Source organism: Schistocerca americana, chromosome 5 (genome assembly GCF_021461395.2).
Source record: "Schistocerca americana isolate TAMUIC-IGC-003095 chromosome 5, iqSchAmer2.1, whole genome shotgun sequence".
In the NCBI taxonomy this organism is placed as follows: domain Eukaryota; kingdom Metazoa; phylum Arthropoda; class Insecta; order Orthoptera; family Acrididae; genus Schistocerca; species Schistocerca americana.
Genome location: NC_060123.1, coordinates 449,181,152 through 449,201,961, shown reverse-complemented (window position 1 = coordinate 449,201,961; position 20,810 = coordinate 449,181,152). Strand labels below are relative to the sequence as shown.

The 20,810-nt window shown below is 37.0% G+C and overlaps 1 protein-coding gene across 2 annotated transcripts in view; it reads left to right on the top strand.

The window, feature by feature from the left end:
• The window catches only part of LOC124616174 (SLIT-ROBO Rho GTPase-activating protein 1-like), a 688,520-nt gene extending 668,299 nt beyond the window's left edge, over positions 1-20,221 (top strand). For both annotated transcript variants that reach the window (XM_047144456.1, XM_047144457.1), the window contains one exon: positions 15,945-20,221. In XM_047144456.1, the coding sequence (XP_047000412.1) occupies positions 15,945-16,715 (771 nt within the window). In that variant the 3' untranslated portion in view covers positions 16,716-20,221. The remainder of the gene's footprint in view (positions 1-15,944) is intronic.
• The last annotated feature ends 589 nt before the right edge of the window (positions 20,222-20,810 follow it).

The following is a 20,810-nucleotide window of genomic DNA, read 5'->3' as shown; positions in this document are numbered from 1 at the left end:
GGAAGAAGTTGTGTGGAACTATGAAAAAAATAAGCAAAATATACAAACTGAGTAGTCCATGTGCAAGATAGGCAACATCAAGGATAATGTGAGCTGCGGAGAGCTGTGGTTCTGTGGTTAGCGTGAGCAGGTGCGGAGCCTGGTTCAAGTCTTCCCTCGAGTGAAAATTTTAGTTTTTTTATTTTCGCAAAGTTATGATCTGTCCGTTCGTTCATTGACGTCTCTGTTCACTGTAATAAGTTTAGTGTCTGTGTTTTGCGACCGCACCGCAAAACCGTGCGATTAGTAGACGAAAGAACGTGCCTCTCCAATGGGAACCGAAAACATTTGATCGCAAGGTCATAGGTCAACCGATTCCTCCACAGGAAAACACATCTGATATATTCTATACGACACTGGTGACGGCATGTGCGTCACATGACAGGAATGTGTTGTCAACCCACCTAACTTGTACGATTGGCGAATGGGTAAAAAGATTCTTCTACCTTGCCCGATTTAGGTTTTTCTTGTGGATGTGATAATCACTCCCAAAAAAGTGATGAAAACATAAGAGTTTGTCACATAAACTGCAACAAATGAATGCAACAGTTTCACAGTCGCACAGTTTTCCCTGTGCTCTGTCAAAACATATGTTTTTAACGTTTTCAGATTTTTCTGTGTATAGACCATCAGTTACCTCGCATCAGACGGACAGATGATAATTGTCTGAAAATAAAAAATTAAACTAGTCACTCGAGGGAAGACTTGAACCAAGGACCTCTTGCTCTGCAGCTGCTCACGCTAACCACGGGACCACGGCACTCCTGAGCTCACATTATCCTTGATGTTGCCTATCTTGTGCATGGGCTACTCAGTTTGTATATTTTGCTTATTTTTTTCATAGTTCCACACTTATTCTTCCTGTTTTCTCGATTGATCTGTGTTCAGTTTTTCAAGGCCTATCCACTGTGCCAACTTATAACTAAATCCGAGGGGGGTGCGATGGGGAGGTTCCCTTGTTAGTAGATTTTTAAAAATCCTGATCAATAGCAACACATCTTAAGGAATTGCATGTTACTTTCAAAATGCTGTTAACTATTGGTTATTAGACCTGTCCATAAAGCTGTTAGCAGTGCAGTGGATGTCACTGACTAGTTAGGAAAAGTTTATTTGAGGAGTTACACTGAAAGATAAATACTGATATTACTGATTGCAATAATTTTAGTAAAACAATTTAAAAAAAAAATTGTATTAAAATTACCAGTAACCAATTTTTTCAGTTTTACTGTCAAATATAGCAATAGAGTTTGAAGACGATTTGTGGAAAGGTTATTCCCTCCTAAAGCCTGATGTACAGTTACTATTACACTGAAAGTGTTACACCATGAAGTGCAGTATTTATCAAACTTTGTGAATATGTTCATCTCACGTGTATTAAATGATAAAACAGTCATTCCATTGTCATCAACATCAATATAAGCTTTAATCTCCCACAACCATGAATGCATCCTTGTATTTGTTGTTGCATGGTAGGAAAAGGTTCCCGAATGTCATCTTGAGGGATGTATTATAAGCACATGCTAAGTTAGTTATGGAGATTGCTGGCTAGAGGATCGTATGAAAGTACATGTCCCTTCCTTCACATCTCGGATGTGTTCTATGGGCAACAAATGAGGGGACTGGCCGGACCAATCAGTGATCACAATACAATTCTCAAGATGTGCATTGCGTGAACTGCAATGTAGAGTATTGCACTATCCTGCTGGAACACACATTTTTACCCTGGTCATGAAGGTTATCATTCTTGGCACATTCTGGTGAAGCAGCATTCAACATCCTATCAATATTTACCAAGTCAACAGTTACCTTTTGTAATATCCAACTGTTTTTACCACCACAATTCCAGGTGCTCCAGAGGTATCGGTCTAATGGAATCGTTGCTGTGTTTGTCCTTTTAGCAAGTTGTGTAAGGACATGATGTCATTGATCTGACTGCTACATATAGAAGTGAAACTCATTGGTAACTGCCACAGAATTTCACTGTTACAAGTTGACTTGGCCCTATGCCTTGCAAGTCTCTTTAGACTCTGGTCAGTGTCAGTGGTAAACAACACTTGGAAACTAGAGATTTCAGCCAGCTTCCAGTAATTTGTTCCTGACAATTTGTAGTGGTACTGCTTGTAGCCTACACCTGAATTTCAGCTCTTGTCATTTGTCTACTCATTGAAGACAATCAACCGTGCAGTCTTCTTGAGGTAATCCTTCTGGAAGAACCTGTCTCTATGCATCTTGCCACATTGTTGTTCAGAGTCCCTTTCATTAACACTCATTCTGCAGTCATTACACTATGTGTGATCTGTCAGTATGATGCTCTCATGTCCCTCAAAGCAATAATTCAACCTTTCTCAATCTCCAAAATATGGCGATAATCTTCAAAGTGCACATTCTCTGGCCCTGCCATGTTGCAAACTCTGCCAGATAAGCTTCTCTAATGTTAGACTCACTCAACAGGCACCTTGTAGTCACACCATTCTTCATCCATGGGAACAGCGTCCTTCTGTACTGAAAATAAGCTCACATTAGATAAAATTTTAATCAATGTGTGCAGCAAGGCAGAACTAATGGAGTATAGGTTTGGTAGCGTTCAATCAAGGTGTTCACAGTGTAAAGCCCCGTTTGTGTGAGCGACTGTCTTGTCTCAATCAATAATTTGTGGCAAATTAGACTGCTGCCGTGCTCCTGGCATATTATTTCCTCATTGAGGCTCACTTGTCACCAGTGGTTTTTTGTTTACATGTGAGCATCAAAACTGTGTGTGTTGAAACAACAGAATGAGATTGCAAGGAACCATTCTTCTTACAAAAGTGAAGATATAGTAACATAATTAAGAGATTAACAATAATGGTAGAACTTATTAATGACCAAATCAAAACCTGTACTGTGCTTTCTTAACAAGGGTAATGTGATAAATTCTTCACACCACTGGTAACTGGAAAAATACAGAAACTGTCATCCAAATGTTAGAATACATCATTTTGATGTGTTCCATTAGACGTTATGCAATTTGATTCAGTTCCTTGTCACCTCTTTATATCCATGACAATGACAATACTGTGCTGAGCATCTTCACCAGCTGCATTGTTATTGCTTTTAAACAAACTGTTCCACAATTCTGACATCTTTTAAAGAACATCAGAAGTCTTTTCATATTAATAGACTATATATTGACATCAAACATCAGTGGCTTCTGTAAGTCATAATGTCACAATAAGTTTCTCTACTCAGAATGATTGTTAAAAGAACATTTCATTTGTCTCTTTACACCATTTAATGACCAAAATTGTTTACGTGTCTTCAAAGTATGTTGACGATCTCTGGAACTTACGTACTTGTGCCCAAACAGAATAAAGCTGCTGCGATCACCATCTCATCTTGAGACATGCTTAGTCTCTCAGCACGACTTGCCACTTGTAAATAAAATAAGTCTTGCAGTATCTGTGCTCTTACCTACAATACCTTATTTTGTACCTTTCATTCACAAGTACCATTCGTTGATAAGATGAATTAGGGGTACACGTCACTCCCCTGGAATGGTATGTATCACCCCAATTTATTTGCTGTAGGACAGTGGGTGGCAGACAGCAGTCCAGGTGCAGACTGCGGAAAGTCAAAAACTGGCCTCCCAAAAATATTTTGGAAGTATGAATTACACATTTCAATTATTCTAAAAGAATATTTTTCTGTTGATAACAGTTCGCTTGAGCACAAGCCTTATCATTTTTTCTAGTAGTTTACAATTAATTGCTGGACAATTAGAATTCTTAATGGTTAGTTATAGGTGGATTAAATAGATGGTTGCTATGCTGTGCAGCACTGGAGGGTGGGGGTCGAAGCGAGCAAGCGGCCAGGTGGCGCAGCATGTTATGCCAATCCGCATACGAACACTGTACACACGAATGCAGCACAAGAATTTTATTTGATGAACAAGGAAATTTGATAAATCAATTTCAGACTCTGGCAACCTCTGAAACCTCTATTAAATCAGAGAAGGCATATTTACTTAAAACCATTTTTTGTGCTCATAACTTGAACGATAGCTTAAAGCTACTTTGTGGAACTTCAGGCGAATTCACTAGGTGGCGGCACAACAAAACACACCTCTGCAAGTGCAGCTCCTTTGCGTTGTGGTTCCTTTGGTATGTGGGAGCATACATTTTGACAGGGAAGGAGCTGCTGTGCAGTATGTTGGCATGCACTGTGTGCTCGGTGTTGGTATTTTTATAAAGAATGAATACATAAATACACAAATTTTTATCATCACTTCATTAGTAGTTGTTGCGCTCTGATATGGAGCGTTTCATTATCATCGAGGCTTCTTGTGTTTCTTTTGCATCGATATGGGTCCAAAAAACTATGACGTTTTTGACTGAATGGACTGAGCAATATTGTTTCACGCTGCCTGATGGCTGGAGCTGTTCCAGTTTGCCTCATATGCAACAGAACTGGCACTCATGTTAAAAGTGCCAATTTAAAGCATCACTATGAGACAACTCATCAGCAGTTTCATCAAAATTTTTCTCTGCATAATGATACTCATCAAGAAAAACTCTGGGCACATCTAGCTTCTTACAAAAGAAGCCCAGTAATCCTAGTTCGCTCTATAAGTGAACAAGAAAAATCTGCAGAAGCAGCGGTGTGTGTGTGTGTGTGTGTGTGTGTGTGTGTGTGTGTGTGTGTGTGTGTTGGACAATTAATAAACATAAGAAGCCATTTTCAGACTCAGAGATGGTAAAAAAGTGAGTGTTGGAAGTGCCCATGGCACTTTTTGAAGAGAGGAAGGATATTGTTGCTGTAATTCAACGTATTTCATTGTCGGTGAGAAATAATATGAAAAGAACCGAAGTTTTGGCTGCTGATGATAAAACTAATTTGCTCAAACTTCTGCTAAAGGTGCCTTGCTACACCATAACACTAGATGAATCGTACTATGTTGTTGATGAAGAACAATGTCTGTCTATTTCATGTAATTTTTGGATATTTAAAGTAAAGAATTTAGGGAAGAATTGATAAAAGCATTGCCGTTGGTAGGCAGGACTTGCAGGGAAGATTTATTCAAAACTTTCGATGACTTAATGACAAAATCAAACATAAATTATGATAAAATGGTTCCTCTTTCAGCTGACAGGGCACCAGCAGTGATGGGGAAAGAAAAAGGACCAGTAAAGAGAGTCAAAGATATGAATCCTGGGCTACTACTATCTTATCAGTGCACAATTCACCAGGCAGCCCTTTGTGGAATACTTAGTGTGACTCTGAAAGACTTAATGGACAGGTTGATATATGAGGTCTTGTCCTGGTCTTTAGCACAAATAGTTACTGAGCATGATTCAGCACTTGCTGACTTATTGTAGTGCAGCAATGTTCGTTGACTAAATAAAGGTCAAGTGATTGAATGTCCCCCCCCCCCCCCCTCCCCCCCAAATAAAAGAAGTAGTAACATCATTCTTCAAAATGTTGGATTTACAAGAATCGTGAAACCGTTTGGAAAGACAGTACACTAGCTGTCTCAAATATTCTGAAACATTTAAATGCACTCAGTACTGAACTACAAGAAAATGAGAAATTAGTATGTGATCTGATATCGAGTGGGTCTTCTTTTCATTGCATACCGAGTATCTTTGAAAAAAGTGTTGCAAGTCAAGAATGTTTTCATTTCCAACAATTTTTGGATATAAAAATAATTCTGAAATAGACATTTCAGCATTCTCAAATTTTATTATGGGTTTTAAGAAGGAATTTGCAGCAAGATTCCAAGACTCCGCTCCAGTGGTAGAGCGGATGAATGTGGCTGTGAAGTTGTTCTCTCTTTCAAAGTCTTTACTCCAAACAGAGATAATAGACTTGCAGGAAGACATTTTCTTGCAGATGTACAAAACTGCATCCACTGAAGAATTCTGGAGTAATACATACCAGAAAAATATAAAAATTACAAAAAAAAAAAAAAAAAAAAAAAATTATTGCTTTTTACCTGGCTTCTTTGTTGGGTTCCACATATATTTGTGAAATTTCACTTTCAAAAATGAATTTTTTGAAGAACAAGTATCGCTCATGATTAACAGCCACCCACCTTGAAGACACTATTTGCACAAGCTGCTTTCCATGTTAACATAACTTAAAGAAACTTCCTCAAGACAGCAAATGTAATTTTTCCCATTGACTTTTTGATACAAATATGCATATCTAATGTATTTAGTATTTTGTGAGTGAAAATAAAAAAAAAATACTGAATATACATTTTTTTTTCAATACAAATATGCCTATCTATTGTATTTAATATTACTTTGTGAGTGAAAACTAAAATTAACTATTAGCAAGGAATATGAGATTTTTCTTCTGGACCTCGATAAAAGTTTTTGAAAGTATACAGACCATATCTAAAATTACTTGCAGATCCCTGCTGTAGGAAATGTGTGCTTACAGACTCATCAAAGATTAGATTAGATTAGATTTACTTTCATTCCAATTGATCCGTAGTGAGGAGGTCCTCCAGGATGTGGAACATGTCAGAAAAACAACAATACATGACAAATATTTAAACTAAAACAAATAAGCTAATGTACCATTCCACAGGTCCCAAGTGGAATGATCGTCATTTTTTAATGAACACTAAGAGTCATTTTACAAATACTATTGCACTGAATTTAAAATAAAAAAGTTTTATATTTATTTATAAGGTAAGAAACATGTAATACAACTACTGTAATACTTATTTACAATGAACACATTACTGCACTGAAATGGTGCAGAAGTTAGATTATACTTACACACACACACACACACACACACACACACAAATTTTCATTGAACACATTACTGCACTGAAATTGTGCAGAAGTTATGTTGTACTTATATACAAATCAGTTGGTTTTCCTCAGAAATTCATCAATGGAGTAGAAGGAGTTGGCCACCAATAAATCCTTTAGGCTTCTCTTAAACTGAATTTCATTGGTTGTTAAGCTTTTTATGGCTGCTGGCAAGTTATTGAAAATGTGTGTTCCTGAATAATGCACACCTTTTTGTACAAGACTAAGTGACTTTAAATCCTTGTGAAGATTATTCTTATTTCTAGTATTGATTCCATGAATTGAGCTGTTGGTTTGAAAAAGTGATATATTTTTAATGACAAATTTCATTAAGGAATAAATATATTGGGAAGCTGTAGTTAGTATCCCTAGTTCCCTAAACAGGCTTCTGCAGGATGTTCTTGAGTTCACACCACATATAATTCTTACTGCACGTTTTTGTGCCCGGAAAACTTTAGCTTGGCTTGATGAATTACCCCAGAAAATAATCCCATATGACATTATGGAATGAAAGTAAGCATAGTATGCCAGCTTTTTCATTTTTATATCCCCTATGTCTGACAAAATTCGCATTGCAAACAGAGATTTGTTAAGACGCTTCAGCAGTTCTGTGGTGTGCTCCTCCCAGTTGAATTTATTATCAAGCTGTAATCCCAAGAATTTAACACCGTCCACTTCTTCTATCTTCTTGTCATCATATGTTAGACATATACTCTTGGGACACCCCTTACAAGTTCTGAACTGCATGTAGTGTGTTTTTTCAAAGTTTAGTGACAAAGAATTGGCTAGGAACCAGTGATTAATGTCTACAAATATTTTATTGGCTGATCTTTCTAAGACTACACTTGATTTGCTATTTATTGCAATGTTTGTATCATCAGCAAACAAAACAAACTTGGCATCTGGTAATGTTACTGATGAAAGGTCATTGATATACACAAGAAAAAGTAAGGGCCCCAAAATGGAACCTTGTGGGACCCCACATGTAATTAGTTCCCAGTTGGATGATGCCTGATAGCTTGATACATGTCTCTTTCCTAATAACACCCTTTGTTTCCTGCCAGAGATATAAGATTTGAACCATTTTGCAGCATTTCCTGTTACACTATAATATTCTAGTTTACTTAAAAGGATATTGTGATTTACACAGTCAAATGCCTTTGACAGATCACAAAATATACCAGTTGCCTGCAATTTTTTGTCTAATGAATTAAGTACATTTTCACTGTAAGTGTAGATAGCCTTCTCAATATCAGAACCTTTTAGAAATCCAAACTGTGACTTTGACAGTATGTTATTTGAGATAAGATGGTTATAAAGACGACTGTACATTACTTTTTCGAAAATTTTTGAGAATGCTGGCAACAGTGAAATTGGACGGAAATTTGATGCTATTTCTTTATCTCCCTTCTTAAACAGTGGCTTAACTTCAGCATATTTCAGCCATTCGGGAAATATTCCACTGATAAACGACTGGTTACACAGATAGCTTAATATGTTACTTAGCTCAGAATCACATTCTTTAATTAACTTTGTTGATATTTCATCATACCCACTAGATGTTTTTGATTTTAAAGATTTTATGATGGACATTATTTCTGTTGGGGTAGTGAGGGTCAAATTCATATTATGGAAGTTACTTGAAATGTCTGGTCTAAGGTAATCCATAGCAGCATCTACCGAACCTGACAACCCCATCTTTTCAGTAACAGTTATAAAATGTTTGTTAAAAAGTTCTGCAACACTATACACATCTGTCACCAATGCATCATTTACTCTTAATGCTATTTGTTCCTCTTCATGTCTGGTTCTACCGGTCTCCTCCTTCACTATATCCCATATTGTCTTTATTTTGTTATCTGATATGACTATCTTTTCCTTGTAATATATTTGCTTTGACATCCGTATTACAGTCTTTAATATTTTGCAGTATTTCTTATAATGTGCTATAGCATCAACATTGGAAATGTTTCGGATTGACAGATACAGTTTTCTTTTTGTTTTACAAGATACCCTTATTCCTCGAGTAATCCATGGCTTCTTTGTAGATTTTCCTCTAACCTTGGTAAGTTTTGGGGGAAAGCAGTGTTCAAATAAGGTAAGCACTTTATTAGCAAAAATGTTATATTTTTCATTCATGCCATGAGCACTGTAAACATCAGTCCAGTGACTGTCTCTGAGGAGTGTCCTAAAATAATCAATTTTTGGCTTACTGATTACCCTCTTGAGCTCAGATTTAACAGATTTTATATCCTGTTCAGTATTAACATTTAACAGAAGGAACTGCATGTCATGGTCTGAGAGGCCATTGGCTATTGGTTTTGTAATATAATTTTGTTCATTGGACTTTTCTATAAAGATATTATCAATGGCTGTTTGTGAGCAAGTGGCTATCCTAGTGGGGAACTTTACTGTGGGAATTAAGTTGAATGATAGTGTTACTAACTCAAATAAGTTCTTATTCGGAGAGTCTTTAAGGAAATCTACATTGAAATCACCAGCAACCACTATTTCTTTGTTTTTGGTTATTAAATGGGCCAGTACAGCTTCAAGGTGGTTTACAAACAGATTAAAGTTACCTGCAGGTGCTCGATATACACTTAATATTATGAAAGATTTTTTGTGAAAATCTAATTCTGTTGCACATGCTTCCATATGCTGTTCTAGGCAAAATTTATGAATGTCTATGTTCTTAAATTTATGACAGTTCCTGATGAATGTGGCAACTCCTCCTTTCTCCATTTCTGATCTACAAAAGTGAGATGCTAACCTAAACCCTGTAACACTTAAAAGTTCTATACCAGTGGTCACATGATGTTCAGAGAGGCAGATTATGTCAGCTGGGTTTGAAGACTCTAATTCATCTATGCATATAGTTAATTCATTAATTTTATTTCTCAGTCCTCGAATATTTTGATGCAATAAAGATAGCTGACATTTCACATTGTCTAAGTTAAAATTGGGTGGAGTTAAAATATCTGCTGACAGTTGAAAATTCTTAACCAATGGCTGTTTATGCTGATGTAATAAGCTGGAATTATGTTTTTTGATTTCTTTTTCAAACTGAAGGTTTGTCTCAGTTCTAACCTCTCTTAAAATTTGCTTTCTTTCTGTCCTCCCTACCCTAAAAAAGGGTCTTTTCTGAATCCTATAACCACTGGTATTTTACCACTCATGACAGTGCCTCCCCCCTTTAACTTTCCTGCTATTTCCCCAGCCAATTTACCCTTCCCCTTCCTGTTGAGGTGAAGGCCATGCCTAGTATAATCCCACCTACTGAGAGAATCAACATGAACCACACCAATGTGCGACCCCGCACCCGACATGAGCAGCCGTTCCAGCTCCAAATTAACTCTCTTGACAGAAGAGTTCAAATGAGGTCGGTCATGGCGCCCAAGAACAGATACAAACTCAACACTAGTATGCCTCGATGCTGATGCAATCTTCGCCAGGTCACACTCTATACTGTACCCAGGATTTCTGTCAATACTGTTACCTGCCCCACCCACTATAACCACGGTGTCTTCCTTAGTGAAATCTTTGCAAAGTGATCCTAAATCCTCTGTCACCTGCTCCAGACCAGCACTAGGTTTAAAAAAATTGGTGACCTGGTATTCTGATCCTAGTTCATCCTGCAAGAGTTGGCCAACACCTCTTCCATGGGAACTACCTAACAACAACACTTTCTTTCTCTTTTCTGATTTCCCTACATTCTTACTTTTCAATCTGCGTTGAATAATGTCTTCTAACTGTATCTTTTTTATCTTGTTTTCTTTCTAAGCGCCAAATAACATTTGAAAATTACGTTTCTCATTCAATAGACATGAATTTTTTCACCATTGAAACAGTTTCCAATAAACATTTATATTCTTACTTATGGCCGACATAAACTTTTTCTTTAATGAGGTACTGTTAAACCTAATCATTAAACCCTCAAGCAACCTTTGCAGTGCATCTTGAAAACAAAGCAAATGATAATACACTGAAACACAAAAGAAACTTCTATAGTCATGTGTATTCAAATACAGAGATTGTAAACGGGCAGAATGTGGTGCTGCAGTTGGCAACGCGTATATGACAACGTGTATGGCGCAGTTGTAGATTGGTTACAGCTGCTAAAATGGCAAGTTATCAAGATTTGAGTGAGTTTGAATGTGGTGTTATAGTTGGTACACGAGCGATGGGACCCAGCATCTCCAGTGTGGTGATGAAGTGGGGATTTTCCTGTACAAGAATTTCACAAGTGTGCCGTAAATATCAGGAATGCGGTAAAACAGCAAATTTCCGACATCACTGCGGCTGGAAAAAGACTCTGCAAGAATGGAACCAACAATGACTGAAGAGAATTGTTCAACCTGACAGAAGTGCAATCCTTCTGCAAATTGCTGCAGACTTCAATACTGAGCCATCAACAAGTGTCAGCATGTGAACCATTCAACAAAATATCATCGATAGTGCTTTTGGAGTTGAAGGCTCACTCGTGTACCCATGATGACCGTACGACATGAAGCAGCCTGGGTCCGCCAACACCGACATTGGACTGTTTATGACTGGAAACATGTTGCCTGGTGAACGAGTCTCGTTTCAAATTGTATCAAGCGGAAGGACGTGTACAGGTGTGGAGACACCTCATGAATCCATGAACCCTGCATGTTAGCAGGGGACTGTTAAAGCTGGTGAAGGCTCTGTAATGGTGTGGTGCATGTGCAGTTGGGATGATGTGGGACTCTTGATACGTCTAGATACAATTCCAACAGGTGACATGTACATAAGCCTCCTGATTGATCATCTGCATGCATTCATGCCCATTTCGGCAATTCCAGCAGGACAATGCGACGCATCCAGAATTGCTACAGAGTGGCTCCAGGAACACTCTTCTGAGTTTAAATAGTTCCGCTGGTCACCAAACTTCCCAGACATGAACATTATTGAGCATATCTGGGATGCCTCCTTGCAATGTGCTGTTCAGAAGAGACCTCCACCCACCCGTACTTCTATGTATTTATGGAAAAGCCTGGAGGATTGATAGTATCAATTCCCTCCAGCACTACTTCAGACATTAGTCGAGTCCATGCCACATCGTGTTGCGGCACTTTTGTGTGCTCGCTGGGGCCCTACACGATATTAGGCAGGTGTACCAGTTTCTTTGGCTCTACAGTGCATAAAACTAGGAAGACAGAAAACACAAGAAATTGCAGGTAGAGAATGAAAGGCTTGCAGAATTTGCTTGAGGGAGCAATGGAAGACTGGATTCAGTGTGTACGCCACACTGGAAATCTGCAAGGTTACTTTCTTAAGCAAGGGATCTGAGAAAAATTTGTTGAAAGCATTTTTATTGCTTCAGATGATTCCTTGGATAGTGAATCTTCAGAACCTGACACTTAAACAGCAGTAAATGCATTAAATGTTATGTTTCTTGTTCCTTGCATCTCTCAAAGCTGTAAATGCTGTTTCCTTTCTCTGCACCCTTTCCTGCCATCTTCCCTTTCCTCTTTCTCCCAAAAATGTGTCATGAAGTGCAACAGTTACAGGTCGTGCACTATCTTTGCTGGTATGATTGTTGACATTACCTTAGGGAGCACAAGACCCATGTTTTCTGCTTTGTACTTTAGTTTCAAAATAACATACAAAGCTAAGAAATGATAAATATTCACATAATCAAAGCTGACATAGCTTCATAATAAATTTTTTAATTACATAATAATAAATTAGTTTGGAGAGACTGTTGTTTCACTACAGTATTTTTGAAAAGTTTTCTTGATGTATTGTTTCGCAGTCATAATAAATTATTTAAGTCACAGTCCGCGTCTGGCTGTAAAATCTTTGTTGCAATGAACTATATGTCAATTTTGGGTATCATTTCTTTTTAAAGAGGCCGTCTTGTTATGCAGTGTGTCCCAGGCAACATTGCGTGATGACATATTTTGCTAGGCTTGGCTCGACATATATAGAGTGAAAACTTCGGACAACTAAGGTGTGCAGTGAGGTGACTGGTGGTAGACGCATGCAGAAAAGGTGGAGGGGTATGTTCTACATTTGCCCCTCCAACTGCCATTTCCAGTGCTCCATAGTGTAATATAATTTTTATTACAAGGTATTTACCTGTATGAGTACATACAAGTGCACCTCTTGTCTGGTGCAGCCAGGACTACCAACAGTTTCTGTGTGTCAAAATAAGCAGCAAAAAGACTGTGATGACACACACTTACTGTTGGCATATAACACTACAAGAGGAACTTAGTGCAAGGCTTATAGTCTTACACAAATGACTCAAGTGCTAAATTTTGCATAGCAAATATAATATAAATGCTGATTTTTGAGTGACAAACACTTTTGATAGGTTACAGTTAATAGCTGGGCCATATATTCGCACCTTTTCTTGATTTGCATAATCTGCTAGGTCTCTCTTGAAACCAAGTAAAGTAAAATTGGCATTGCTATGGAATTAGACCAGAACGAACTGGGATTTGAAAAAAGAGAAGCTTTTCTTCATAGTGCTGTGATGATTAAAATTATTGGCTTGTGTTGCTAACTGGACAGAGGGGGGGGGGGGGGGGGGGGTTGTAGATGGAGACCAAAGCTTGTGTACAATACACAGGTTTAAATGGGTGGAGGGTGAAGTAGTTTTGCAGAGGTGAAGAGAAGACCACAACAACCGCCACATAGAATTCAGAATTTTTCCTCGAGCACTTCTCAGCTCTCCCTCCCAGTCTGACACATAGTAATAGTTATGCAACCTTTCTAGTTTCTGCATGTTTTTGTCACATGTTTTACCTAATAAATAAATATTTCTCTCAGGTCTATTCTGTGTAATTTTAAAGGTCAACTCAAAATGGTTGATTTTCCCCATAATTTATAACCATTTTCTTAATTTCATTGCATGTGAACTTTTTTTTCCCCCTCCACACTTTGTGTTCTTCAATACCAATGTAAAACATGGAGTGTTTATGTTCTTAAATCATTAATAAAAATTATGAATTTTACCAGTTTAATTTTAATTATGGATAAATTTAATGCCTTGTCCATAAAGTTAAGTAACTGCTCCGTCGTGAGGAGGTTGCAGTCTGCGAATGCTGTAGCTGTAGACAGTGACACTGCGTCCAGGAGAATTGTCATTCATGAAATATATAGAAGTACAAATGCACAATTGTTAAAATTTTCTGAACGGTCTTTACTAATATTCACAACTGTGCCCTCTTCTCGGCTCTGTATATTCTATTTTCATTGGTTCTTCTGTTGGGCAATTTATTCCATTATTTGTGCAATCTTCAGAGCTTCCAATCCTGTCACCTGAATGTTGTTCCTTGAAGGTCAGCTTATCTTTTCCTCTAGGCAACTACCACATCTGTTTTCTTTAGCCCATTTCTTTTTATTCATGAAATTCAGGATTTACTGTCGTACACTTCACTGGCCTGTGTGCTAGTGTATTGCTGTTGGGTGACAGACACTTCTTATTTGCAGTGGGGAAATATAAACATACGTGTATTAGGCTTGTCAAATATCACTATTCATCCCTGTTAAAAGTTCTTGCTTCCTAGGTAAAAGCTGTCAAAGCCGTCGTACGTGCTCAAAGTCCTAGCAGCTGTATAATTCTGAAATTAGATTTTCTCTCTTATGACAAGTTTGTTTGCACCAAATGATTTCAGATACACTTTCCATTGTACAATAATGAGTGAGCAAATTCCTTGATTTGTTATGCAGCAAAAATGTGATTACCAAGGTAAACTGGACTGGCGTATTGCAGGCAAATTTCACCTATCTGGTCTGATAGAACTCTCTCTCTGCACTCAGGTTTATATTTTATGTGCTTTTCGAAATTAGAATCTTGTACCACAAAATATCATGATCATGATGTTTTGGTTGTTAGTGTTAATCAGTTCATTGTTTGCCTTCTGTGCTTGTTAGGTGTTCATTGTGCCATTGATTGGTTAGTTAGAACAAGTCATATGTATCGGTCTTTTTATAAGAAGAAAGAAAGGATAATTCTAAAAATTATTTCCATTAATTGGGATTTAATCAGCATAGGAGAAAACTGATTTACTTCTACTGATGAATGTCCACAAATTACAGAAAGTTATTCATTTTAAGTATATGTATTGTATGATTTAAATTAATAAATAAGTTATAAGGCATATAGTATCTTTGAGTTTATTTGCTAGACATGAAGGCCTATATCACAGCACCAGGAGGAGTTGACAAATGTCTGCTGATCCTCAATGAGAAGGTGAGTTAGCAGAAAGTAGCATTTCTGTCCAAATGCTCCGCTTAACCTTCTAGTATATGCTGGGTGATACTAACTGAGTTAACTATGCTTTCAATTGTCATCACATTGGTGTAGCCCATGGAACCTGCAGTAACACTTAACACTTACAGCAAATAATGCAGTTGATTAATTATGTAGTTTTGTCAACGAAAGCCAGTAGTTGGCTTTTTAATATTCTCCTTTGTTTTGCTTTCTTCTTGAATGAATAACCTTTTTGAAAATAATTGTAATCATAGGATACTTGGATTTTGTAAATTGAGATAACAGAAATAGTACTTAAAAATGAGGTTTGGTGTTTTCATTATCCAAATTTAAATTAATGGGCATATCCATGTCAAATATTTAAATCACCACCAAAATGTGACATTTGCATGCTGTTGTTGAACTCATCGGTAGTGGTGTTAACAAATATTTTGTGTCTGTGTGTTAAAAAGTCTGCACTGGGTCTGTAGAGTAATATGAACTGTGTAGAATAATATTGTTCCCAGATATACCTGTGATGTGATGTAAGTCTTGCTGGGGGGGGGGGGGGGGTTGTTTGTAAGTTTGTACACAACCTCTTTTCAAAGTTTCAAATTGGTTACCTTCCTTAATGAAATTAAGTTACTGAACCTTGTTGAAATAAGGAAACAAAATGTTAAGCCCTTCATGCAGTGACTTGCATATGTCTTGTTATGCTGAAAGTCAGGTCACAGGACAGAGAAACATATCTTAAGGTGACATTGGATTTGCTGCTTTGTCATTTTTGTGCGTGTTGTTCTTGAAAATATCCTATCAAGCTGTGTAATACCAGATTAAATATTGTTGTCATTTAGTTATGATTTCTATTTATGATGCAGATAGTCAACCAGGTGACTCCAGCAGCAGAACAACCTCAGGCCCCTGAAGAAGAAAGTACAGAAATGATGGTCCCTGCTGATGTGCGATGCCAGTCACCTCTTCCCAATGTGATACAGACTCCAGAAACGGAGGAAGCTGGTGCCAGTGACAGTGGAGCAACACAGGAGGCCCCATTAGCAGCAAGCAGCCCATCAGTTCCTGTTGCTCCCAGCCTCAGCCCACCAGCTGTTGTTAATTTTTCGCAGAGCCGCGAGATTTGGCGCCGCAGGGCTGAAGCGGCTTCTGCCTGTTCACTTACACCTAAGCCTACCCAAGCTCCCTCACCTGTCCCATCACCGTCACCCGTACCGACACTTCGACAGAAACAGACCCCTGATCTCGTGATGGACTTGCCTGACAAGTCACCGTCACCACCCGACGAAAGCAATCGAAGTACTGGACCGGAAAGTCCAGATATGACCACTGCTGCTGAGCGTTTTGCGAAACAGAACCAGTGCACTCTTAAAAAGAACACAAAGGTCAGTAGTGTGGCATCTGCATGTCCTGCAGCTGGTACCCAGCAACAAACGGACGCACAGACACAGACACAACGTGCACGTCAGGCTGTGTCTCCTGCAACCAAGCCTGCACCACCACCATCAAAACCTCAGGTAAAAGTCAAGCCACAAGTCTTGAGAAAGCCAGTTCTGCCAGCAGCACCAGTTCAACCCTCACCAGAACCCATTCGTAAGGATAGGCCCACCTCTCAGGAACAACATGCAGCTGACTGAAGAGGCTGTAGTTACAGTCAGTTGAATTGGTGCTAAATTGTTTGCACTAATACAGGAATTATACTATAGTCATCCTCAAGATACAGTAAAGATGTACCTTCAGATTTCTTTAAAAAAAAAAAAAATAAAACTCTTGCTTTGTGAACTTGGATCCACAGCTGCAGTTATGGCCATGTACAGACAATACTCAACATATATGTACTTTGCAGTGTGTCATGGTGGCCTTGCCAATTGGTGGTGCCTGGTACTCCCTCCTTGCTAAAGTAATATAGTAGTGACATTTATGATAGTATATATATATACACACACACACATATATATCATCCTCTGTTAGTCTGAATAAAAATGAAAGGATTGCAGAGGTTATTTAACATTTTGTGGCAGTGAAGATGTTTGTTACATCAAGATATTTTTTATCCTTAATGTGTGTAATGTTAGTGATGTGGCTGTGCTAGTATTGTGCTGAATTTTTGATGTATGGCTCTTCATAAAGCAATCCCTTTCATAAGCTTTTATAACTTCCTTATTGCTGTCTAACTATGAGTTTATTTGTATTCTCTACCGTTAGTACTTTTCATCATTTGCATCCCTGTCACATGTACAAAGGAAAGCAAAGGAACTTTTAACTTTAGTGTTACTATTTCTTATTCTTACTATTCTGTGTAGCATTAATCTAATTCATATTTTTTGGTACTCTTGCTTTTCACATTGTTTCTGATCCTCTTCATGATAATAAGAGAACTTTTACCTTTAAGGTGCCATAAATTTCTCTGTCACAAATATAAATGTGTCACATTGTGCTTGGCTGTTGTAACAAAATTGTAAGCTGTTCGTATCCACTATTTGTAATAGTACGTACAGTACTTCAAAGCAGTTGTTAACATTATATTATGAATGAAAAGTATGTAATGGATATCATCAGTAGTTCTTCAGTATGGGCATATTGTGAACTGTCATTGGTGAAAACCTCTCTGAGAAAATTTGATCACTCATTTGTTTTAATTCTTGTATCAACATATTTTTCATCTCATGCAGAGCTTCTTGCTACTCTAGATTTTACAACAGAATGTAGCTTTCTTGGTCTTTCTTTCTTACTAATTAATGAATTTTTTCCAACATTTCTGTCCTTGTTGGTGGGCGAAATTCGATATTTGTGTTCTGTATTGAACAAAATGTGTCTCATGCTTGATGTTGTTTGATAACTATCATTTTGTTATATTAGAGTTATTTTAAAAGACTGAACTTTGTAATAAATATATTCACATAACTGTGTACAATAATGTATGTGCTGATTGTAGCATAAATGTAGGTTTTCTATTGACACTGTTATCTGTGTGTGTGTGTGTGTGTGTGTGTGTGTGTGTGTGTGTGTGTGTCACATTAGATAGAATGACATAAGCTATCTACTATCTACTATGAACTGACAAAATGGTACTATTAAAATTGTCTGATTTTACAATAAGTGTAGAGTTGATGATATGTGATGTATTTTTGCATGTTTATGAAGATAGTCACAACTTTGTAGTTCCATTGAACTGGCTTTTGTTAAATGAAATGATCCAACCTCTAGTTCAGTTTATATCAGTATTATGTACAAAAATCGCCTAAGATCATGAGGCCTAAGTTGAGCCCCACTTACCTTACAGATAACTGCTCAAGTGTATCACAATTTGCTGTAAATTTCAGTCAGTGATATGAAAATTTCCGTGATTTTGTTAAAATACAGACATTTGGTTCTGGTAACACTATTCTCCTATTGTAAATGTGATAATTGCTCTTATTCTTTACTTGGAGAGATTGTTCATGTACTCAGTAATACTTGAATATGATGTAAAAAAATTGAGTCATTTATGTAAATTCTGCTTATACACATTCTTTCATGTGATACTTAATATTTCTGTGTAGAATAAGTTTTTTTCTGTTACTTGTAAAAAGATGTTACTGCAACCACTGTGGAAGAAGTTTAGTGCTGATATAAAATATTTCCATGATTTGTCTTATTGCCAAATTATGAATTTTTGTTCCAGAAAACATTTGAAAATTCCTTAAAACTTTATTTGGTTAGTGCAGAGAGACACCATGTATTTTTTCTTTCTTTTTTCTTTTTATTATTTAAGAAGTAGTTACCAGAGATTAAAAAACATGTTTATCCCCAAAATCTTTCATTGGTTAAGTTTAATTGTGAATGAGTGAATTGTTAACAATTTTGTTATATGAATTACTTTGTCACCTAATTTATACTCAAATATAACTGTACAATAATCTGTTTCTAAGTATGCAAATCTTTCTCTATGGACTCAACAGCAATATGAGATTAAATGTGAAATGAACTAGATTCTGAAGGGATTTCACATTACTTTAAGCTGCTATTTTTGTGTGTGTATGGTGCGATACATGATTTCCACTGAAAGATTTTATATGCAGGGAATTCATACAGTATGAAACTTGTATTACAATTGCTGGAGGAATATGTATACATCTAAATTTATATGAACAGTTTCTTATTTCTGTGTTATCCAACTGCTGTTAGGAACAGAACATGGTCAAAAATATGTAGCATATTACCATTTTCTCTTCTACCATAAAATGTATTTGCATGTTACCACTTAATAATACCCATGAGTCCAAGAGGTAGCTTACTTCATAGGACTGTGTACTAGGAAAGGATCTAGGAAGAGTTAGTATACTATCAGGTGATAGTACAAAGGCACTTCTGTTAGGAGCTGCAGTGTCAGTTATTAATATTGTTAGCTTGGGGTCATAGAAGAGAGAGTGAAGTGTTTGGTATATAAATAGAACTGTAATGGGGCCAGCAGTAAGGCCATTAAACATCTACAGGTGAGATGTGCCACTATGATGGAAACATAAATATCTGCCACTCTGAATCCGAATCAATTTTTCTAATAGAGGAAGAGAGAGATAAATAATAAAAAGAACACAGACCCATCATATTATGGGTAAAGTAGCCTTTGTCACTTAGTGACAGACAGAGTTCACATTCAATGGAAACTGCTTGCCATTTCATTTATTAGTTTCCAGCATATGTTCCTGAGAGACATGAAACATAGTTTGTTTTGTTGTAGTCGTTAACAAAAGTTCTCATAGTGTGAAAAGACAGAAAACAGAAGGAAAAACACGTTACGAGTGTATTTAGGACCTTAAAGAAGATATGAATATTTTATGTTACTGTTTTTAAATTACCATGATAAGAAAAAATTAAAAGAGTTTCCAAAATAGCTTTCTGTTCACAGACCAGCCTTATTATTGTTTGGTAACAGTATCTCTCTCCAGGTTTTCTTCCCTGTCTAGTCTTTTTACAGATCATCATCAAAATATTATGTTGAAATAAGGTTCTCTGTTTAGCCTTTTCTACTTACTTCTGAAAGATAAAGATTTTTGTCAACTGATAATTTGCTGGCACCTATCAGGTTTTTGAAAATGGATTACTTCATATCATTTCAGAGATTTTCCTTGAAAATGTGTTATTGAAATCTAAGTGACTCATTCCGTCTACACATTATTGTCTGTCAAATTATTGCCAGCCTATATAAATTCTGTTTACTGAAACATTGTTTTGCAGTAACCCAACTAATACAAAGGATACTGTAAAAGGTGACTAGAGATTTGATATATTGTTACATCTGAAAAGATTTTTGAGAGACCATTACCAGTCACAAATTTTTTTGTTGACTAGATATTAAAGTTGGTCTTTAGTCTTGGCATTCGCTGTGGCCATCTATGTTCATATGAAATGGCCGTCTCCTAGTGGCATGTTCAGTTACTTCCATGCCTCCATAGAACTTGTTAAGTACAGTTTATCAACTTGCAGAGGAACTTAAAACACATCAATACAATAAACTCTACAACTTTAATACCTATGTTTACTTGTGTTAACTGTTTTTCGTATTGTCACTGTAGCATAAAGATGAGGTTTGTACCTTGAAAAAAGTTGCTTTATTACATAATTGTGGCAGCTGACAAAAATTTGTGACTGGTAGCAGCCTCCAAAAAACTTTTCCATATTTTTGAAACAGTCATGGTTCATTAACACTTAATATCTCTTTAAATTGTTACATCTTATGCCAAAGCCATTAA